The sequence below is a fragment of the Tinamus guttatus genome, unplaced genomic scaffold (genome assembly GCF_059628265.1).
Source record: "Tinamus guttatus ecotype Peru unplaced genomic scaffold, ASM5962826v1 Tinamus_guttatus_pri_ptg000475l, whole genome shotgun sequence".
Taxonomy (NCBI): Eukaryota; Metazoa; Chordata; class Aves; order Tinamiformes; family Tinamidae; genus Tinamus; species Tinamus guttatus.
This window is the reverse complement of record NW_028289009.1, coordinates 230764-254858: the sequence shown is the minus strand read 5'-3', so window position 1 is coordinate 254858 and position 24095 is coordinate 230764. Positions and strand designations below refer to the sequence as shown.

General features: G+C 43.6%; 1 protein-coding gene across 1 annotated transcript in view; it reads right to left on the bottom strand.

Moving 5' to 3' along the window:
- The window catches only part of LOC148592949 (EF-hand calcium-binding domain-containing protein 6-like), a 98237-nt gene extending 84435 nt beyond the window's left edge, over positions 1 to 13802 (bottom strand). Inside the window, exons 1-5 of the mRNA XM_088533041.1 lie at positions 13534 to 13802; positions 11603 to 11823; positions 10322 to 10410; positions 8057 to 8123; positions 2007 to 2143 (exon numbers count right to left, since the gene is read on the bottom strand). Coding sequence (XP_088389167.1) covers positions 2007 to 2143; positions 8057 to 8123; positions 10322 to 10410; positions 11603 to 11823; positions 13534 to 13708 — 689 coding nt within the window. The 5' untranslated portion in view covers positions 13709 to 13802. The remainder of the gene's footprint in view (positions 1 to 2006; positions 2144 to 8056; positions 8124 to 10321; positions 10411 to 11602; positions 11824 to 13533) is intronic.
- Between the last annotated feature and the right edge of the window lie 10293 nt (positions 13803 to 24095).

Here is a 24095-nt window from a genome sequence, read left to right as displayed (position 1 = left end):
GTAAGAAAAAAATATTAAATTTTATGTCTGTACTATCTCTGATATTCCTTGTTTCATACAGAGGTGTTTTGTTAAGCTTCAGAAGTTTTATCATATAAACATCATTTTAGAGCTTTAAAGTCCTCAAATAAAAATCTTTTTTATTATTTAGTACTTAGGAGACATAGTAACATTTTTATAGATTTACTACCCTTCAGACTGCAATGCCAAACACAAGGTTTATTGTCAAATAAAGTATCATTTTGGTTTTTTTGATTGCCTGTGTTGGACGAGTATTGCTTCTGTTCTGTAATTGCTCATACCAAATTATTTAATTGGGTTTGTTGAGATGTAATTCTGGATAGTATCCCATACAGAAAATATACACATAGTGAAATAGTGTAGCCAGACAATAAGAATGGCCTAGAATTATTTTGGAAGTTGCTTACAATAAAAAAACAATTCAGCCAAACAAAAAATCCCAACAAAAATCCTCAAGCAATAAAGTACCACCCCAAATTGCTTTATTTTCTTTAGGTCCCTACCCAGGAAACACTTTCTCTAATACTATTCCCTGCTGGATTTCAGAGAATTTATATCCATAGGAAGCCTTTCACAATTAAATGACAGTAGACTTTCTTGGGAAACAAGCTGTACAGTCAGGCTTGTGCTGGTTTAGGGAGGTTGGTAGCTGATCTCCCTGCATGTCATTGTCATCAATTCACAGAGGTTTTACCATGAAGGCACAGTCTCAGAGAAACCCATCGGCCACGATTTTTGGAAAATCTCCACATTACACTCTTTGGATGTTTACTCCCCTTCTCCGCCATGCTTGCTCTATGCTGTTTCCTGAATCCTCTAGAGCAATCAAAGCTCTGGCTGCTTCCCATTCCTGCTCCTTCCCACTTCTCTGCTCTGAGAGCAGGCTCTCTGGCTCTGCTACGTGTTTCTGTCAGTAAAAGCCAGCAGGGCATTGGATCCATAGTGCCTGAAACATCATATGGACTCCTAGCATTAATAATACTTAGGACTGAAGAAGCAGAGCAATCTGGTTTCCACATACTCTACAAACTTCACATCATCTTCTGGAGGAAGCAAGTCCTCCTATACAGCATCATGGACTTCAGTCCAAAAAGGCTAAAGGTATGTCTAAGTTTCGCATTGAATCAAGTGACAGGCTTGGATTATTGAGCCCCTGATTTTCTGGCATTACCTTCTTGGAGGTAGACTCTGAGCTTCCATTTCACTGTATTATTTTATGCAAAAATCATGCTAGGGGGAAGGGAAGCAGAAGATCACAGTATCCTTCATGCAAGCGCTCCCTGTTCATAGCTTCAAGATGCACAGGATGTGAAGGAGTGCCACGCTACCCTTTTATCTCAAATAACAGCATTTTCTTACCATGGAGGTAAAAAAAAAAAAATTCAAAATACCTGCAGCAATTCAGCAAAAGCGTGAAGCACAGTGGATCAGAGTTGCTACCTTTTTCAAAGGCAAGATTTCACTATGCACCTGGTTATCAGGATCTTCTCTGCTGAGAGGCAATAGCTCTTGGTTTTCACTACGCACTGATCTCAGTAGGAGTGGGAAGCCTCTTCCCACACAAGACCCAACTGTTTCAAATCCCTTTGAAAGGCAGGAGGGGCTCTTGATCCAGAGATCAGGTCTGTGTCCTGCACACACGTGTTGTCTTCTTCACTTGGACCACTGGTCCTGCTGATCAGTATTTCAAGGAGTCCCAAATGTTCCACTACCTTTACCACCATCACTGCCCCACCGCCGAAAATCAAGCTGACTGAAGCTGGGTTAAATTCTGATGCAGGACTCATCCCTTCTGAAAGGAATTAATGTCACTTTTATTCTTACATACTCTTGCATTCATTTAGTTAAGAAAGGCTGAAAGCTACAACTTGAGTATTGCAGATAAACTGGCAAATTAACCTCCTGCAGGCACCCCCCAGCCAGTGTCATTCAGAAGACCACAAAGTCCCCATCATTCAGTAGTATTCTCCCACACTTTTACTTACTTTTCGAATTCTGAGTCCTTCATCCTAAAACAAGTGATCTCAAGAATATGCCGTAGTGTGTGCCTCTTTATCTGTCCTGAATGGTTGTAGTCAAAAAGTCTGCAGCTCTTGATAATGCTTTTCACATTCTTCGCAATCTACAAATTCAAAGGGATATCAATAAACAGGAAACTAATACTGACACAACTGACACAAATGCAAGTACCGTAAACCACTGCTAATATATAATATAAAATGCCATTTTATACCTCCTTCAATAATACAGAAAAACCTTTCCTGGCATGGTAGGAGATGTAACAATAACACTCCACAAAAAAAAAAAAGAATATTTTGCATTTATTGAAGGCAATTTCATTTTTGAAGGGAACTGGTAAACTTGAAAACTCTTTTAGGCAAAGCAATGGATTTCAGATAAAATTCAAATATTAAACTAAAGATAATGAATGTTCTTCCTTCAATGACTGAAACCTGGATATTATCTAGAAACCAGGTATCAGAGATCATGGCAGGGCCACATTTTGTAAGCATCTGTTTTTCAGAATATCAGTTAATTACTTTTTAATTACTTACTTAAAAACTGAAGCATTATTTTTTTTCTTCATTAAAAAAAAAAACAAAACCAAGGAGATGAGCAGGTTGATTGAGAAAGTATACAGGGGACAAATTAATGAATACATTAACATCTCAGCAATTATAGCTCCCTTCTCCAAGTCTGCTAAAAATCTCTCAACCTGGCCTTAAAGCAAATTTAAGGAGAGAAAACTGTCAAAAAAAATGTAATTTTGAAGAATTTCACGATTATTCTGTCTGTGCTGAATTTTCCCAGAAAGCCTTGTTTTAAAATACCACTCCTTGCAACTGCTGCTGCTGCAAATACAACCTGGGAATTGAACGTCAGGCTGTGTTCTTCCCAGCTCACATAATAGCAGCGCTAACAAGGCCGGTGCCACTGCTGCTTGCTCACTCATTGCAAAGCCACGATTAACTCCAGCTCGGTTGCATATGCTCTGCTGTGCTGCTGGGCGTAACGACGAGGAAGAGTCAGCGGAGGAAACCCTGGTCACAGGGAAGTCAGGACTTCAATGGGGTTAGCATTCCGCATCTGATTTGTTTTAGACAAAAGGTTGGAGGTGCCAAGCCTGGTATTCCTGCTGCCAAATTCAAATTCAGAAGGATTAAACTTCACCAAATTAGACTAGAATTTCTCTCTTGCCATGACTGGCAAAACGTTGCCACTATAACTCCAGGCTTTCCACAAAGAGAGAAATGCAGCACTGATTAATTTCTCCCAGCACGCTGGTTTTACCGAATCGGACCGTCTCCTGGGTGAAGCACAGGTTTGGCTTCCACGATGTGTGGCACTTGCATTTTTCTGCCAGCTGGGCGTAACCGGTTGTCCTTACAGGTTAGATAACCCAAGCACCAACTAGATTATGCTGTTGATGAAGTCTTCCATCACAGGCATGAGAAACAATGTTCCTGATTATTCTCCTGAGTCGGAGGGATATTACAGCACTCTTAGCAACTGCAGGGCTTTGCCATAGTGTCTTTGGCATAATGTCCTCTGTTGTCACCGACACATGCCAGCTGTGCCTGCATTTCAGCAGCATTTATGCATGTGAAGTACTTGGGGATCCCTCGGGAAGCAGGGAGAGGATGAATATTTAAAAGTATTTTCTTATACTTCAGAAGCACAAAGGGTATCCATTGAAAACATGTCCTTTGTAGATATTGTTAACGGCAAGGACCTCCAAACAGACTCTTATGCAGAGTGCAGGTTACTGCAAAAAGATTTCCTGCCACGTATTGCTGAAGTTCACTTCGCTAGCAGTGCCACTGCCAACTGCTATAGACCAAGGCACTTCCCTTGACACCTGCAGGGCTCCTGGATCTCAGCTTGCAAGGGGCCACCTGTGTCACGGGCTGCCTCCCACTCCCAGCCTCCATGGAACCTGCCCGCTGGCTCCAGACACTTGGCAGGAATGGAGATCTGGAAAGGGGGCTTCATGCCTTCCTGATGTCCCCAAATCTGGAATTCTGTCTAAAATAACACATATCCTCTTTACAGTGTTGAATGAGTGGGAGAGACAAGCGAGCCCCTCGCAGGATGGTTTGGGAGAAGAACCGTGCTTCCTAGGGACGGCGGCAGGCGGGATGGGCCGGCTGGGGCTTCCTGCTGCACTCGGCTGGGCTGAGAGGGCCGCCTAGCGAGGCGGCTACGCACGGCGGAGAGGGGGACAGACCCAGCTGCCCTTCTGCATGGAAAAAAACGGAAAAAAAGAAAAAAGCTGCTTGCCCTCGACACAAGGATCAGAAGCAAAATCTGTGTGTTCAAACTCGTGGTTGCTGCCCCTCATTAGAGTTGTTCTGTCACCCTAATAAACAGCATATGGGAAATCTGGAGATTATGTTTTGCCAAAAAAAAAAGCAAAAATAGCAAAATTTTCATGGCAGGAATGGTATATTCTACAGAAATATGCTATAAGGAGTACATTGGGGACGCAGTGGTAAAACATGCGGCCTTCTTCCATTTTTTTGTGAAAATACGTCAAAAATGCATAAATTTGCAATGAAAAACCCATGCAGTAGCACCTGGTACCCTCTCTGGCAAGACGACTACAAGTCAGATGTGCTTTCAAGGCAAAACCAGCCACAAGGGAGAGTGTGGAAGCTCACTGCCCTCACCACCATTCCTGAAGGGCCTGCGTCTGAGATGCCGTATCATGGGGGCTCCAAAATACCCTTCTGGAGAGAGGAAGAGGTGACAAATGGCACAGGGAGGGAAACGAAGAGCTTCCATCGCTTTGCTTCCACAGTCACTCTCAGCACAGCACTCTGTAGCAGCTGTTTTTGGTCTGCTTTTCATTCTGTTCCTTCAGTCAGCACCCCCACGCAGAGATATCCCCTTTGATTTCTTGCCCTTCATAGCTCTCTACTATAAGAGGCATCAGTGGAAGAAGAGGGTAGAGGAAGCTTTTAGAGTTGGGAGAGATGCCTTATCACCACATGAGAGATTTCAGTCTGCAAAGATCTATCAGTTGAGCATATTGCACCTAGAGAGATACATGCATCATATTTTGTTTGTTTTGTTAAGAAAAATAAAGAAAGAAAATAAATGCAAGAAAAATATTCTACTCTTTCTATAAACATATCAGTGCTCATTTTCTCTATATTCTACTTTGGGCCATTTTGTGTAAAATCTTTAATTAAAGTTTTTCTTTGAAATTGTCATCATCAAAGCAGAAGAAAGAAAGTAAAAAACGGAAGGACACAGCTGTGCATATGCGAAGTGCTATTCAGTACCAAATGAATTGGAACAAAATAAGTATCGTGACTGTTATGCTCTTAGTTTTGGCTCTGTATTCTCAGTAGCACAGTCTAACTTGTCACTTTATATTGATTCCATCTGTTTACACTCTGCAGAGTATTGGCTTCCTACGGTGAACATTTCCTATTTACCAGCTGGTAAAGATAGGCCCAAACCAGATAGAAAAGAATTAGACTATTTTCAGATCCTCATAAATGTAAAATCAAAATTAATGGGGGAGGGGAGATAAAAGTAGGGGGAGTGAGGAAGATATACAGCGCCTGAGCCTTGTTCGTATCGATAGCCCTTTTTACTCCCTTTTTAACAATTTTTAAAGACCTTGATCTTTGTGTACTGAGCATACAAAATAAATCAGTCCAGCCCATTTTTACATATCACATTCATGATAAGACTGTTCAGGAAAGTGTTTCAAGACTAGTACTTCACTAATCTTTAAAGAGAAACATTGGGGTCTCTCTCATACAAGCAGTGAAAGGCTTTCACATAAAATGGATGAGCACACACAGCATAGAGCCATCTTTGTGCTCTGACAAACGGATTTTTTTCATTCTTTCCTTTTCTGACTTGCTGCTGGATTCCTTTCTGAAGGAGACAGCATCATTTGGAGGGACTGTCTCACCTCAGGAGAGTCTTCAGTAGTAACATTTTATTGCTTGCGATTAGAAATGATGGAGGGACTCCCCCAGTCAAAGCTAAATTAAGAGCTTTGCCCGGGTATCTGAAATATTTTCCTAGCTTATCTTTGCTCTTTACTAAGCAGGTAAGATTAACTACAAAGGCAGCAAGGTGTACTTGCCAAAATACAACTGATAACTTTAGTGTTATAAAAGCACTCAAGGACGTGTTTAGATCATTTGATTAAGTGAAGTGTCAGTCTGGCTACGGTGTCTAAGTGCAGCAGAGTGATGAGGAAACCAAGGCTGTCTGTCAGGTCTTGGTTCCCTTATGACTTTTCCCTGACTTACTGTTTTCTTGATCTTGCCCATTACAGTAGTTGTAATGCCTAAATACACATGTACATGCCCTGGTTTATGTGGTAGGAGGTCCAAATATGGCTTCCCTTTTTTCCCCTGCAAGAAGAAAGCTGGTATTCTTTATTTTATTGAGGGCATTAGGAAGTTTTTCTCATTCTCTCTTTCTCTCTCTCTCTTTTGTTTTTTAATGTGCACACACAAATTCACAACTCAATCAAAGTAACTCATATAAATGTATCCTTAACTGATGATGGGCATTCAAATGGAAGCAGAATATGGTTTGGCTTAGCACTAACTGTGATATTTTACAGATGAATATTTATTTCAAAGATTGCATGAGTTCTTAAGTGTATCTGAACAATTATTCGCATATATGATGCACTTACATATCTTGAAATACTTATTCAGCTCAATTGTTGCAGGAATACTTACGTAGTAGTAACCTCACCTCAAGTTTATATTTTCGGTTAATATATTAAAAGTATACATAATAGCTCTATTTCACGATGTCCTTAAAAAACATATTACAGAACCTTGTAAACTAAATGTGCCAGAACTCTAATTAGGACTTTGGAGGATATTTTCAATTCATTAATTCTATAATAAGAAGCTATTTCAGATGTTTCTTTTGTGATAGGAAATGCTTAACATGAAAACGTAAATGTTACTCTTCAGTTAGCTGCATACAGCCAAATGAATAAAAGCTATGACATTAATAATAACTATACCCAGCTATGATTGATAGGCTTTTCTACAGCGAGGAAAGATTGTCTTGGATACAATCTGTCCTAACAGCCTTGTGATATGTTAATATTTTATTCAGACTAGAGTGAGGATATATTCAGATGTCCTTCTCAGCGTAAGGGAAGCAAATGGGTTGCAAACACTACTGCAGCCCTGAGGTGCAATAACAGCTGTGAAATCAGAAAGATTTTATTTCACCCTCCCAAATTACAGGCCAAGTGCATGCCAAGCACAGCAGGAGGTTAGATTTTTCCTTGGAATTTACATCAGGTTATGTTTAATGTATGTTTTTCCTCTATGAAGAGTCTTGGAGTAGAGGCAGCCAACTCGCACAATGCTCTAGAAGGTATGGCATGCTTTCCTGAGGTTCTGGGTCCTTAAAAATCGTAACTATTATCAGGCACCATGTCCGGCATCAGATCAACTTAATTTCAGTAGCTTGAAGAATCAGATGACCGAATACTTTTAAGTAAAAGAATAGAAATGACTAAAATGCCATTCTACTCATACGATAAAATATTTTACACCAGTACTGCAAGCAGGTAAATAATTATAGAAATTGTACCACCATGGAGAATCCGGTTTCTTAAATAAATCAAGCCTCGTTATTTGAGCCAGAAGCATTTAGTAATTGAGAAATAAAAATCACAGTGGGACTAAGGCAGTCCTGTGCCAGAGATTTGCTTGACGGCTCGAAATAGAAGAGTGCTTAGGTTTCTGATACTAAAAAGACATTCTCAGTGCAACTTAGAGCAGAAGCTCCCAAAATACTACTTAGAATCTTAGCATCATTAAGACAAACAGAAACAACAAAATAAAAACAATAACAAAATCCAAATACACCACTATGAGCAGATCTGCATTATGGAATCACGTGGCAGCATCCTTCTAAAGATTTTACTAAATTAATACCAGTATATCAGCAGTACCAAGTATTTATTCTTATATCTGAAGTGAATTATTATACCGGCATTTAGCTGGGATTACCACTCTGGTCAACATACTTTCTCTTTGAGGAGGGACTCCAGTTGACATAATGTCATTGTTTGGCTACTTCGGCCATTGTTCAACCTGAAAATAAGCAGTATCATGAAAAAAAAAAAAAAAGATTAGATGTACATATAACACAAGTGCATTACCAAGTATTGTTGAATACTACTAAACTGACATCACTGGGAACTTCGCCTCAGCATGCAAAGAACTACAAACATGAAAGTGGCTCGATCCTGCTTTCATTCTAGCTTTGTTCACAGCCCTGCACCACTCCTGGAGAAAAAGGCCACAAATGTAGATTCCTTGGCAGAATAGAGAAGTGGCAATTGCTCCTCTGCCACAAGCATGATGGCTGTTGATGCAGAATATTTGTGTTCAAGTAGCTTTATTGGATCCTATAGTGGACATGAAGGCCTATTACCAGCTGGATTTGGCTCTTGCGATGAAGAACATGGGAACCTTGAAGACAGAAAGATTACATTGCCAGTCCTCCCTTTCCGTACTCTCACCAAGCATTTCCTCCGGTAGCAAGAAGCACCTCCCTCTCTCAGCACAAATCTGAGATCCACCCATTATCAGGAACATAATAAAAAATAAATACATAAATAAATAAATATTAACTTGCTTTTGTTTCCTCTTGCCATTGACTAGCGTCAAGCAAGAGCCTTGGTCATTTTCATAGTCAGTTCTTAGCAAAGTTTACATTCACAAGTGGATTTTCCAGATGCTAAATCCTATTCAGTAGATTCAGCCTCAAGTACTTGCTCCTGGAACTTCATTCCTATTTGCATTTGTGTGCTAAAGACCTAAAAGCCAAGCTCTGCTATATTTTCTGTCTCTAAATTCAGGCGAATTGATTGAGTTTTAAACCGCGAGAGAAAGTACCTCTAATAATCCCTCTGACAAACTTCTTCAGAAATACAGCACTTATGCTGTCCTCTAGTGGTAAATATATACATAAACACCTATATTCACAGCAATCCTAACACTGCTTCCCACCGTTGCACGCATTTTCAGTGACATTCTCTAACAAGCTAGCCAGCCAAAAGACAGCATTTTTTAAGCATGATCCTTACCTTCTAACATTTTAGTGAGTTTAAATGTAAATCAAGGGTAAATCTTACATGTTTCTCTTGAAAGTTAGAGGAAAATAACCCCAAGCATATAATAAGCTTTACCATTTTTATTATTTTCCATGTAATTAAGAAAAGATTAACCTTTTACTTCACGGAGGATTCCTCATTTGTTATTTAATTAGTTTGCACTAATTAATTAGAATTTTTAAGCTCTTCTGTCTCTCAGAGAGAGTGGCTTATGTCCCTTCCTTCTGCTTTTCTTTTGCTGCTCCTCTTCCTCCTCTAGCCTCTTTTCAAAGTCCTAATCCCATTTTTGTATCCTCAGCATTACACTCTTTCATTCAGTCTTTGTCTGAGAGCTTTCTTAGCTCTGCACTTGCTGGGAACAAAGTAGGACTGGAATTTACATAATATTTTCGGAGACCCTTTCTTGAAGCCTCAGTCATACCAGACCACAGTGCCAACTGAAGGAAAAGGAATTTCTCTGCAGATCCCCCCTGCCAAATTCCAACCTTTACATCGCACTGGGGGCAGGGAGGAAAAGCATGGTGGTTGAAAACCTTCAGCGTACTGTGGAGAAAGCTACTGGGAGAGTACAGGATTTGTTATTTTGTTTATTTTTATGCAGAGGATGGCTCTGCTTTCCACTTTTCAAATAGCATTCTTCACTGATGGAGGAATCTCAGTTCACACAAATTTGGTGTCCCTTCAATTTTATTGTTGAAAAGTTACTCGCATTGCAAGTGAAAAAAGTACACAGGTTATTTACTTCTAAAGGAAAGAACCCGGTAACACTGTAACTTTCCCATTACTGGGATCTTTATCTTGGCTTCTATACTTAAAGATAGGGCAAATTGAATAATACTTCCTTGAATCCCTATTAAATGCATTTGTTTAAAATTTCTTTCATACACAATAGCTCTTGCTGATAAGTCTTAAAGGTTCATGTATTTCCATTAGCAGATCAATGGCTTGGCCGACCATTCCCTTCGCTTTGGCAATCAAGTAACATTCCTATGGCAACTGCACCAATTACACACTCAGAAAATAAAAGCAGTTTTAGAAAAAGAATTTATTGTATCTCTGCCTCACTAGAAGCTCACATGAAAAGGTAGATTCTCCTTTGAAAGCTAGACAACTGGCAAATGATGCATGACCATAATTTAGGAGCAATTTGAGTACATAATATAAAACACTTACCCTTTTAGCATGCTGGTACTCTTGGCAACTTCGGTGAACTTTGACAGGAAGTCAAGATACGGCACAGTAACTTTGCCGATATTTGGGATCTGTATTTCAGTGAACATGGATAAGAACATAGATAAGATCTGCAGTTATAACAATGATAAATATTTTTAAATACTTCTACTTCCATTATTATTTTTTTCTTTTCATAAAACAGCAAAAATAAATGTATCTTATAACCTTGCTTTTGTTCTGTGCATCATATATTATTTCTTATCAGTAGCTTGTCCAGAATTAAGCAGAGCATGAATTTAATACCTGGTAAATCCCTCAATGAGAAGTTAAAGCCTACAAGTCTTTCCATCATGTAAGAAAAAAAGATTTATCATTTGTTTAACTCTGTGATCTTTTACATCTATTTGTGAAAGTACAGTCATTCTCATCAATGTCAGGCAATACTTCTGTAGTTCAAAAAGAATATTTAATGTATTTTGAGTGTATATGAGTCCCCATATTGATGATTTAGTATTAGCAAGGAATTTAGCAACAATCTTAGCTAAAATAGAGTTTAGAGTTTGAACTAATCAATTAGTTCAAAATGCAGCTCTAATAGTCCAGCTCATCCATGTTAAACACACAAGACTCAACAATCAAATTTATTTTCTAATAAGAAAGAAATTTTATACTCTTTCCTAAGAGCATAAACCTTAACCTCCCTTCCACTTCCCAGGCAGAAATTTAACTGCAGTAACTCTGGTGCAGGCTGTGCTTCAGAATCCTCCCCTGTTTTGTGTCAGTGTGTAAGTGTCACTCACAATATCTTGTGAACACCCAATGTTTCTTAAAGTCCACTTTGACCATGGTTTATAAAGTGGCAAATATCAGAAGTTAGCTGAGAAACACCCAGTACAAATGAAAAGCACCTGGTCTCTGATTCAGAGTTTATAACCTAATCTACCCACATTTGTAACACTGAATGTATATTAATTTTTTGTTTGTTTTCTTTTGTTTTTTAATGACAGAATTTATGAGTAAATTGCAACTCTTTCAACTAGGGAGGCAAGCCACACAGACAGAATCCTCTTCTAAAATACCAGTGGCCAGAACCAGTTCACATTTCTTTTGCAAGTTTTCTACTGCTTTTGTTTGAACTACTCACATAAGGATGTGATCGTGTTTAGTATCTTTCATAATACTGGTTTGGACCCTGCTCCCATTGAAACCTGTGGAAATTTTGTTCTTGGCATCCATAAGAACAGCCTCTAAATGATTATAAACAGCAATGACATAGCATACCTCTGCCAGCATAGCATCAAATTCGGCTTGTGTTAGAGGGAAAAGAAAAGTTTCAATCACTCTCCTGAATTCACCCTTTGTGACTGTCAGGGTCTGACCAACATCAAGAGTTTGAAATGCTTTTTTCAGTTCATCTTCTTTTTCAGCTGTCTTTTGAAGTAAGATACGCCCAATGTCCTGGGAGAATAATGTGGGATCTGGGACAGAGCTCACAGATGCAGCTGTAAAATATATTAGGCAGTCATCACATGCTCCTAAACCTGGCGAAGTCACATATTTTTCTGAGAATTCAGTATAAACCAATTCATCTCTGGAGATATACAAGCAAACTGGTTATTATTTTTCCATTAATTTGAAAAAAAATAATTGAAAACAATTGTATTTTAATAAGACACCAACACCTTTTTTTTTCCTGCTACTATAGCAAAAAAGGAACTTGGAATATGCAATTATGTGCCAAAAGTTAAAACAATAATTAAAGTCACAGTACATAGGCACATTCTTTGACAATAGCTTTCCCATTTCAGACTACAGATGGGATCTCTTTGCTTTGCAAAAGTTCGAGACTTTATTAAGTTATTGAGCCTTGGGTAGAGAGATCATCTCTGAAGAGAGAGCAAAACGACTTGACAGGGCACTGTAGCTTACAGGGATGCCTTGTATTACTTCAGACACTCTGGCGCTCATTAGACCTGAATAAGAATTAAGCAAGGACCAAAGGATTTGGCCTGATATTTCTTCTGGATTAATAATGAGTCAGGTTCAACCACAGTTATGAGCATTTAATTTAATTACCTACCACACTGGGGATTTTACAAACAAATCTGAAGATAAAGTCTACTATGTTTTTTTCTGTACTTTAGTCTAGGATCTGCTCTCAAACAAAATGCAGTTGCTGCTCTCAAACAAACTGAAGTTGCCTTTAAAGGAAGCTCTGTTTACAAGGAGGAAGATAGAAAAATGTGACTTTTTGTTATTTACAGCTTTTTTTTTCAGTTTTACAGGAACCAACCTTTTATCTTGTCCTCATCCCTTTCTTACAAGAAAAGATAAAATCATGGCTGCCTTGTACATTTCATTTTAACTTTGAGCCATTCTGACAAAATTCAAATTCACAGCTGGATACAGCCTTGGTGAAATCAATAGAGCTATCACAGCTTGCTCCTACAATGAATCTGACCCTAAATCTAAAACTGCATGGCAAAGAGAGAAGGAAAATTGACATGAACTGCAATGGAGGATGCCTTGCATGATAATAATTTAGAGTCACTTGCGAGAAAAATGTCCACTTCGGGACTAGTAGCAAATTCATACTTGATTGGAACAAACTATAAATCTTGCCATTCCAAAAAATAAAATTGCTTTCCTTGGTAAGTGTATAGCCATTTCAAATGATTTCCTAAAGGATAAGATGTATATCAAGTCTGATAATGTCTAATAATTGGCAACAGTTATCTTGTAATGATTTAAGAATATGAGTGAGGCAGAGGTCCAAAGCATGAATCTCTCTCGCGATCCAATGGATTTCAAAGAAGGAAAGAAAATAAAGATCCTGTTTCCCTACCAGAATGGTAACACGAAGAGGAGTCAAGTAAGAGGCCTCCACCCTCTCTCCATAACAGAACGAGATTGATTTTGTTAGTGCCCAAAGGACCCAGGGAATGTGGTGTTCCTTCTCCCAACAGACTTGACAAAATGTGCCTCAGAAAACCATAAATGGCACAAAGGATCCTTGGCCCTGGCAGCTTGCTGTGCTGAAGGGCACCACTGACCTCAAAGTAAACAAGAGGACAGAAAGGACTGAGGGGGCAACGCTACCTGCAAAGCAGGCAGAGCTAGTCCTCTCAGCACTTAAAGGGTATTGATTTAAAGGGTACTTTGATTTAAAGTCCCAAGGCTAAGAAAACTTAGACCTCAGTAGAAACCCGTACCTGATTTAGCTGAATTCTGCCTGCTGGCACATGCAGATGCTCTGCTTTGTGTAGGCTGAGGTCGTGGGGTAAGCGTGATTCCTTGAGAGCAGGGGTGTAAGGCACCTAAGTCTTCTGCATTTGCCTCTCTAGCCATGGTCTTGCCTGGATTTAAAACAGAAGTATGAGAATACATTACAATATAGAACACAAAAAGATGCAATGTGGCTGGCAACAGCAACAAGAGACAAAAACTGATTTATTGACAAGAAGTCTAATGTGCTGATAAAAAAAAATGACTGTGACAGTATTCAGTACAACCACAGAAAATTTTGACTCCTCTCATCTGGTCACTACTAGTCAGCTAGAACTATCACCTGTAGAGGAATGGTTAGAGAGCCACGGACATGGCTGCCCAGCAGGCCTGCTCAATTCCAGCCTTCAGGTTTCAGTGAAAGAACAAAGGGACTGCTTACTAGGAGATAAGGAAGTAGACCAAGGTCAGAGGGAATAAAAGAGCTGTTGAACTAAAAGGATGAGCTAAACAAGTAAGGGGGGCTGTAAGGGTCTTAGTTAGATCATTGTCTACCAATTAGGATCCTGTGTAATTACATCACTAACTGCTAGAATCATATAAATGTACTGCATGTAAGCTAATAGACGAAGCCAGTTCCAGCTTCTATGAAGTTGTTGTCTGGCATTCCTGACCCGCTCCAAGCTGCAACAATCACCTATGATGCTGCTTTCAAATACACAGTTTACAGTAAGAGACATTAATAAACCAACTTATTTACCAAATAAGAGAGAAGTACCTGTCAAAGAGGTTTTGGCCATTATCTTGAAGATAAGGGACATTTAAAAAATGCAACATTTAGTTAAAAAAATGCTATTTTAAATAAACAGTTAAGCTGCTTAGATGTTTATTACAGACTTTTCAGGAGAAAAATGCATGTAGCAGACACCAGCTCATTACACTAATTACTCTGTTTTATGAAGAGCTCATAGTAAATTTCCTCCTTAGGAAATCTGAGGGGAGCTACACAGCAGGTATAAACAGAAAGGCTAGTGGGGAAAATAACTCGAGGGGGACAGTACTGCATGGCACAAGCCACGGTTTGCCAGGTATGCCTCAGCGGTGGCCCACCAGGGAATGCTGAGTGGGCTGCACCTACACAATTTGAACAGCACTTTGGATTACAAACACCAACATTAGGTGAACTCTTGCTAGAAATCCAGAGAATTGGCACTGCTCTGTGCCTCAGAAGTTTAGGAGCTGCTGCTCTATGGCTTATTCAGATATTCTAAGGCATTTGTCTTTGCCCCTTTGGAACGTGCTTTAAGGGCTAATGGAATAAGAGGATGAAGGTGATGGTGCTGTCATCCAGTGTAGAGGGATGGCTAGAGAGCCGCGTACATGGCTGCCCAGCAGGCCTGCTCAATTCCAGCCTTCAGGTTTCAGTGAAAGAACAAAGGGAGTGCTAACTAGGAGATAAGAAAGTAGACCAAGGTCAGAGGGAATAAAAGAGCTGTTGAACTAAAAGGATGAGCTAAACAAGTAAGGGGGGCTGTAAGGGTCTGAGTTAGATCATTGTCTACCAATTAGGAGCCTGTGTAATTACATCACTAATTGTTAAGAATCATATAAATGTACTGCATGAAAAGCTAATGAACGAAGTCAGTTCCAGCTTCTATGAAGTTGATGTCTGGCATTCCTGACCCGCTCCAAGCTGCAACAATCCAGTTTCTTACACACTATTTTATGGTGATTGGTCATACAAATACTTTAAAAAAGTTTCAGTCTTACGCACTTCATCACAAGGTAGTTCTATGAAGTTACATAGTTAACCCAATCTGACTCTTCAAAGGAAATATTTCTAAAGTCTGAGACTGCATTTTCTTTTTTATAAACATAATTTGAAATCAGAAATCTGGCTCCCCCTCAGAATGAAAGACAGAGGATAGAATATTTCCTTCTCTCTAGTATGTGCCAAAGAATTGCATTTTGAAATGTCTCAAGCCTGAGGTTTCCTCTGCTTAGCTCAGATTTTTGGATTACTACTAGGAAGAAAGCCAACAAACTCACCCTTTCTTTCAACTTGAATAATCTTATTTCCATGTTATGAAATGAAAATTACATTGATCTGGGTAGACACCCCCCACCATTTAACAAGCAGCAAATTAAGTCAAAGTGGGTACTGTCCTTGGGCACTGCGACTTCATACTCTGCACCATCGAATTGTTCAAAGAGTCTCTGCTCAGGTTCTGAGCACAGCTTGGGACAAGCAGCTTCTTGGGCACATTTCAAGAGTTAAGTTGGCCAGGAGCCATTCCCAGTGGGCACTTTGCATGCAGCAAGCCTTCTAAAAGGGTTTTAGAAAACTCGATCAGTCTGGACGTGGACTTTTCCATGCCTCTTCTTCTCTGTGCCAAGAAACGGTCCCAAGAACTCTTAATTTCATAGCACAGCCCATCTACAGCAGTAAACTCTGGCAGAAGTTCTAACTCTATAACCATCCATTAAAAGAAACTAACCTCCAAGCATTCTTTCAGGTGGAAAACAACTGGTTCCTGCTCATCTGATAGATGAATAAGTGTCCTAATTACTACCATCACTAGTATGATACGCTTGCAACAGCACCCATGCAAATTTGGCTGCCTGAGAACTGTAAGCAAGCAGGGTCTGCTTCCCACATAGCAAGAGAGCTCAGATTTATCATGCTAAATGAAGGGGTTCTGGCTGCAAGAGGAGCTAAACTGTCATAAATCTGAACAGACAGCAAGGGTCTTTCTTTGAAACAAATGCAAGTCCACTCTGCCATTTCCCTTCTGACCATCACTGAGCTCTGTCTCAGGCACTGGGGTTTTACCAATAAACAGATTATGCCAATTATCTGTATCACACCCAAGCCAGAGAAAAAAAATCAGACTCCTCAGCCCTACTCTGACCTATTTACTGCTTTTCCCACACATCTTTCTGGGTTTAAATCTATTTGTTACCAAAGGACCACTTAAACAGCAAAGACACTAATGTGACTTGGCAATAAGGCTACAATTAAAAAAAAAAAAAAAAACATGTTAAGAAGCACAGCCTGCCGCCCTGCTGTTCATGGAGTTGTTTGCAAAACTTGGTTTTGACTTCACAAAATCTGGATGAACAAACTTTACAAAATCTGGATGGAGCCCTAAATGGCTCCTGTAGAAGTCAAATGCAACTGGTAGTTTTGTGTTTTTTTTTTTTTTTTGGATTCCTGAATATTTTCTGATGGAAGAACACATGCAAGTCCAGTCAATGCAGGTCTGACAATAGGCTTGCCCTTCTTTGTTCTCTTTTTCAGACTCTTCAGAAATAGCGCATGGACCTCACAGTTTTAAGAAGTTAACGTACTGGAAGTCAAAGATTACCACACAGAACAATTAAAAAGTTTTATCAGATACAGAGTTTGGTTCTCTTCTCACTTAGACCTCCGAAAACCACCAGCTAAACATCAATGCACAGATCAGGAATAAGGCAGCTGCACTGAATGGCTCCTGATTTATATTTTGCACGGAATTCACACTGATGCCTACAAATATAAGCAGTGGACCTGATTTATGATCTCTTAAGCACACTCCTTCTAATCTTAGGGCAAGATCCACAGATACTATATAAATCAGGATAGCTCTGCTTGCTTTCCTATCTTCAAGAGAATTACAGCATTTACAGCCACTGAGGGATTTGGCCTTCATTTCTTGTCATTTCAATAATTTAACTGATAAAAGCTCTCCAAGTGTCTATGCACGAAGTTCCTGCATCTGAGCCATGTTTGGTTCTAGTTACAAGATGGATGGGTCTTACACATGGATACAAATATAATTCTGGCCATTTTCAATAGAAATGTAGAAGACACTTTCTTGCTAACAGAATAATGAGGAAACATTATTTCAGACAAGCTGTTTCAAACAAACCATAGAGCCATGTCCTTTCCTTTTCTCACAAGGATAAATGAAGCTCAGCTTCCTTGCTTTTTCTATTTATTTCTGTAAGCCTCAGTATGTTGTATTGTGCTTGGCAAGGCAGATAACAAGTCTTACCTTGATTTTCTCTTAACTGCTTTTATTTTTAAGCCTATCATAGTCTGTTTCATATAACTTAAAAGAAACCTTTTATTGTTTCTTTCTCCTTGAAAGAGTGCCTAGCCTCTGTAATTTCAAAAGAAAAATTAAGGTTATGCATTCTCCCAAGAGTGCAAAGAGCGAACAATTCCCAGTTTAAGCACAATTTGTTGTTCTCACCACGAGGTTACATCAAATGACTGGCAGTAGAGCCACATTAGTGTGCAAACTGCTGGGTGATCTGGAATGGGCAACCCAGAGGCTTCTACAGTAAGTCACTCTAGCATCCAAGTGTCAGGGGGAGCAGCATTTCCTTGGGGAGCCACTGTCATTCCCCACCCGAGAACTGTTCTTGGAGTTTCCTGTCTCTGAGCTACATGGTATCTTTTGCCTACGCTTTTTACAGATAAGAAAGCCATATGCAAATCATAGGCTCTCCTTTGTATAGATAGAGTCATCATCTTGCTTTATTTTTCTCCGCTCACTAATGGCAATTATGAAATCTTTAATTATGGTATTCTCAGTCTGAAGTTGCTGCTTCTCCTTATTCCTTTCCATGGCTCAGAAGGAAAGATTGTTTTCTAGAAAACATGTTCATGCAGAGCTAGGGTTTGTCCTACTTGTAGGCTGGACAAAGAAGTTTTCTCATTTTGTACAGCCTCATGTAAAGCTGGGAAAACAGCAGTAGCTCCAGGGGAAATGCAGAACAGCAGCAAATAAACATGAAAGTCTCTTTAGAAAGAACAATCAACTGCTTCAATGCCATGAAGGCAGGAACTACTCATGTAGGTTCAGTCCATACTAGGGCAGAGCTTTTCAGATTCTGGCACATGTATCACTCACGTAGACAATTCACCTCCAATTTTCTACCCCTTAAAAGTGCTGCTCCTATCCAAGGGGCTTAACCTCCTCACTGTGCCTGGGTACTCAAAGAAGGCAGTAAAGCTGGATGCATACCTCTCGCGGATCAGGTGGAGGGCCTGGCAGCTTCCAGTTTTGTAGACAGTGGGGAGAGCCTTGTCAGTGCAGCTGATAATGGTTCTTGAGCAAACATGGACGTTTCCTCTCCAGTTCTGTTTCGATTCTGATGAGGAACACAAAAGACTGAGAAAGGACGCATAGTTTTCTTGGCTAGAGAATTTTACGTATTCTGAGGCCAGAGACTATATAATGTAGTGTTTCATGAGAAGACATTCCCGAAACATTAAATCCAACTTGCAACACTTTGAGAAAGGGAAGTTCAAGTCACCCACAAGCACACAGGAATTCTCCTATACCATACTGCACTTCACCACTGTGATCAACGGCCATCCCAGCTCCCCGGACTCACTCTAGGATATCCAGGGATACGGTAACAGACTGTTGGCCCCTCTGCCTGGGCAAATTCTCCCTTCCGGGCTCTTGAGAATGGAAGATGCTCTTTGGGCAAAGGGGACTGTAGAGTAACAGACACATAAAAGCCTCTCCTCCCAACCAGGGCATGGAGCCTTCCCGCAGGCAGCAGGACCGTTTATTTCTTCACTATCTGCACGCAGCCCTGCGGCTGCTCCCCCCGCCGCGCTCACAGGCACCGGACCCCCGCCCCGTCGTCCAACGGCCGCCCAAAACGGGCAGCCCTGCGCCCGGGGAGGCCCCGCCGCTCTCCCGGAGACTCCACACCGAGGGGCGGTGGGCTGGGGGCAGCCCCTTCCCCGCGCAGCCCCGTTACCTGCCCGGGGCACCGCGGGCCGGAGGGGACGGAGCCGCCGGGCCCGCCGCTGCCGGGGCCGGGACGCTGTTGCCGCGGTAACGGCGGCGCTCGCTCCCGATTGGCCCGAAGAGGCCCTGTTGGCATGGCAACAGCAAGGCAGGCCGCCATTGGGGCCGGCGCTCTGCCCGCCGCGCGCGGCGCCCGTAACGGCCCCTCGTGGAAGCGTCTGGAACAGCTTCCAGGGGCAGCGGTTCCCGCCAGTGCGGGGCCGGGGTCGTTCCAGTGTAAAGCTGGGGCCTTTGGGGCTTGAGTCAGTACTACCTATGGGTGTTTATCGGCGCGGGGGACAAGCCTTGTAAAGCATTGGAAGGGGGGCTTTACCTTCACTTCGGCTTCTTTTGATTTATTCTGAAAGGGGTTCATGGATTTTGGCAGCCCGACATGAAAGCAGAGCTCCGTTTTCCACGGCCTGGCCTGAGATTTGCTGTGTGTTTTTTTTTTCGTAAATTGAATCAGATGTGTTGAAAAACACGTTTTCACAGTTGTTTGTAGAAAAAAATACAGTCTCTGGTGGCATTGGGATGCTGTGGCCACCTGTAAGCTGTTAATGGATAGTGCTTAGACCAGGGGTTCTCAAACTACGGCCCACGGGCCGGATAGGGCCCCCCCCCAGGATCCACAATCCGCCCCGCCGGTATTTGCAGAACCTCCCCGCCGGCCGCCGCCGGGGGCTGTGGGGGGAAACCAACCAGTCGCAGACGACTTCCTGCCACTTAATCCGCGCGCCGGCCTCCGCAGCCCGCAAGCACCCGCCGGGACGGGGCTGAAACCAGCGCCTCGTCCTCGACCTGCCCCCGCCAGGGGGCGCCTCTCGGCTACAAACCGCACCTCCTCCTGCTCCTCCTCCTGCTCCTCCTCCTCCTCCTCCTCCTTTTTTCCAAACTATAGTCCGGCCCCCGACAGTGTCTGAGGGACAGTGAACCAGCCCCCAGTTTAAAAAGTTTGAGGACCCCTGGCTTAGACATTTAGTGTTTGGGTTAGGGTCAGGGTTTAGTATTAGGGTTAGGCATTGGGGTTTAGTTTTAGGGTTTGAATTTTAAGGTTAGGGTTTAAGGTTAGGTGTTCGGGATTAGGATTAGGGTTTAAGATTGGGGTTGTTTTGGTTAGAGTTTAGATTTTAGGGTTTATGGTGAGAAGTAGGGTTAGACATTTAAGACTGGGGTTTGGATTAGGAGTTAGGGGCTAGCAGTAGTGTAAGGGTTAGCATTAGGCACACCATTTAAGTTAGGGATTGGCTTCGGGTTAGCTTTAGACACTCCATGTAGGTTAGGGTTAAATTTGGTTTAGGGTCAGGGTTAGGTATAGGGTTAGGGTTTAGGGTTAGGGTTCTTTAGGGTTAGTGTTGGTTATGGTTAGCGTTAGGGTTCAACATTTAGAGTTAGAGTTTAGGGTTAAGGTTAGGGTTAGACATGCCATTTAAGAATAGGGTTAATGTTTACGTGACGTTATGGTTAGGTGTAAATTTGAGTGTTAGAGTTACGGGTCAGGTTTAGGTGCAGCGGTACGGATTAAGGTTTAGGGTTAGGATGAGGTTCGGGGTTGGTGTTAGATAGGATATTTTTGGCTAGGCTTAGGGGTGCATAAGGGTTAGGGTTAGACCTGCGTTTAAGGTTAGTGTTAGGATTAATTTAGGGTTAGACATGTAGGCTTAGGGTCAAGGTTAGGGTTAGCATTAATATTAGGGTTAGGGTTTAGTGTCTTCAAAATGCCATGAACAAGCTTAGCGCATCTGTAGATCCTGTTGCAGATGCAGGGCCCACAGAGCACTTTAAAGCTTTGATGGTGCAAATGTTTTTGTATCTCTCTCAGCTTTCATCCGAGCTACCTTTGGATTCAATGGTAGCGCTCTTGTGGATGATGGGACTTGACCAAAAGTAGGTGAGGCTTTAATGGCTGTATCCAACATCATAGTTAATGCTCACTGTAAGAAAAAGGAGTGCTTTTTAAACAACTGCAGCTTTTTCATCTCAGAGACTTCATTTGAATTGCTTCAGGTGACTGAGTAAACAAAGTGACCGTCTGATCTGCACTGTTAAAAAAATGGTGTTTATAGCTTTATTTGGCCTGTAGCATATTTCCATGTATGTATCTTTTTCTGTCATGCTTAGAAGTCATCTGTAAGATCTTAAGTAATAAAAACAAATGGAGAAATAGATTTAGTCTCTAATGTTTCCTGCCTTTACAAACAAAAAATGAATTTCTGCCAACGGGTCTGAAAATCTTGAGAGGGCTCTTAAGCGCCCTGTTTGTACAGAGGTGATGCCGAGGTGATGTACAGAGGTACACGAAAGCCCATAGGATACTCCCAGCCCAATGTGCACAGAGGCTGTGGGAGGCCACATGAAAGCCCATAGGGCGCCTCCGAGCTTAGTACGCACTGAGGCCCCAGGAAGCTGCACAAAAGCCCATAGGGTTGTTGCAGCCCAGTGCGCATGGAGGCCCCAGGAGGCTGCACGAAAGCCTGTAGAGCTCCCCTGGCACAGTGCCCATGGAGACCCCAGCAGGATGCACGAAGGCCATAGGACCACCCGGCCCAGTGCGTGTGGAGGCCCTGGGAGGCCGCATGAAAGCCCGTAGGGCCACCCCAGCCCTGTGCACATGGAGCCTGTGGGAGGCCACATTAAATCCCATAGGACCACCCTATGCCCAGGGTGCAGAGAGGCCCCAAGAGGCTGCACGCAAGGCTGTAGTGGGCTCCCTGGCACAGTGCGCATGGACGCCCTGGGAGGCCTCACGAAACCCTGTAGGGCCTCCTGGGCCCAGAGTGCACAGAGGCCCTGGGAGGCCACATGAAAGCCCATAGGGCCCCCCCAGCCCAGTGTGCAGGATGTCCCCTTGAAGCTGCACGAAAAGCTGTAGGACCCCTCCGGCCCAGTGCACATGGAGGCCTTGGGAGGCTGCATGAAAGCTCGTAGAACCCCTTTGACCCAGTGTGCACAGAGGCCTCAGGAGGTTGTACTGAAGCTCATAGGGCTCCCCAGTCCCAATACTCATGGAGGCCCCACGAGGCTGCACGAAAGCTCATAGGGCCCCCTGGTACGCGTGGAGGCCCTTGGAGGTTGCCTGAAAACCTGTAGGGCTCTCCCTGCCTAGTGCACAGGGATGCCCCGGGAGGCCGCACGAAAGCCCATACGGATCCTGAGGCCCGGGGCACATGGAGGCCCCAGAAGGCCACACGAAAGCCCGTAGGTCTTCCCCGACTTGGCACGCCTGGAGGCTCCGGGAGGCCACACGAAAACCCATAGGGCCCCCCAGCCTGGTGCACATGAATGCCCCAGGAGGATGCACATATGCCCATAGGGCCTCCTGGCCAGGTGCACACAGAGGCACCAGGAGACTGCATGAAATGCCATAGGGCCCTCCGGCCTTGTACGCATGGAGGCCCTTGGAGGTTGAAAACCCGTAGGGCTGTCCCTGCCTGGTGCACACAGATGCCCTGGGAGGCTGCACGAAAGCCCGTACAACCCTCCTGGCCCTGTGCGCAAGGATCCCCAGGAGACCGTGCGAAAGTCTGTAGGGCTCCCCTGGCCCAGTGCTCACGGAGGCCCCAAGGGGCCTCATGAAAGCCCTTAGGACCCCTTAGCCCAGTGTGCACAGAGACCCCGAGAGGCTACGTGAAAGCCCGTGGGGCCCTGAGGTCCGGTGTGCATGGAGGCCCTGGGAAACCGCACTAAAGCCCGTAGGGCCCCCCCAGCCTTGTGCGCACAGAGGCCCCAGGAGACCACCCAAGTACTTATAGGGCCCCCTTGGGAGATGTGTGCACGGAGGCCCTGGGAGGCCACACTAATGTCCATAGGGCACCCTGGCCTGATGCACATGGAGGGCCCAAGAGTCCGCACGAAAGCCTGTAGGGCCCCTCCGGTCCGGTGCACATGGAAGCCCATGGGGGCTGCACGAAATCCCATAGGACCCTCCCAGCCTGGTACGCATGGAGGCCCTTAGAGGCTGCATGAAAGCCCGTAGTGCTCTCATGGCCCAGTGCACACGAAGGCCCTGGGTGACTGCACGAATGCCCTTAGGGACTCCCCTGGCCTGGTATGCATGGAGGCCCCGGGAGGCTTCATGAAAGCCCATAGGGCCCCCCTAATCTGGCACGCACAGAGGTACTGGAAGGCTGCACGGAAGCACGTAGGCCCCAGCCCAATGTGCACAGAGGCCCAGGAGGTCTCATGAAAGCCCATAGGTCCCCCATGGCGTAGTGCATATGGAAGACGCACAGAGGCCGTGGGACCCCACACAAAAGACCGTAGGGCCCTGCTGCCCAGGTGCGCATGGAGGTCCCCAGGAGGCCGCATGAAGCCCCGTAAGGTCCCTGTGTCCCAGTGCACACGGAGGCCCCAGGAGACCGCACAAAAGGTCGTATGGCTCCCCTGGCCCAGCGCGCGTGGAGGCCCACGGAGGCTGCATGAATCCTGTGGGGTCCCCCCGGCTGGTATGCACAGAGGCACTTAGAGGCTGCAGGAAACCCCATGGGCTTCCCCGACCTGGTGCGCACGGAGGCCCCAGGAGGCCTCACAAAGGCCCATAGGGTCCCCCGGTCCAGTGTGCACACAGGCTCCGGGGGGCCGCACCAAACCCATAGGGCCACCCCGACCTAGTACGCACGGAGGCACTTAGGGGCGCACGAAGACCCCGGGAGGCCGCATGAAAGCCCTTAGGGGCTCTCCAACCCCATGCACACGGAGGCCTTGGGAGGGTGCACAAAACCCCATAGGGTCCCTCGGCCTGGTGTGCATGGACG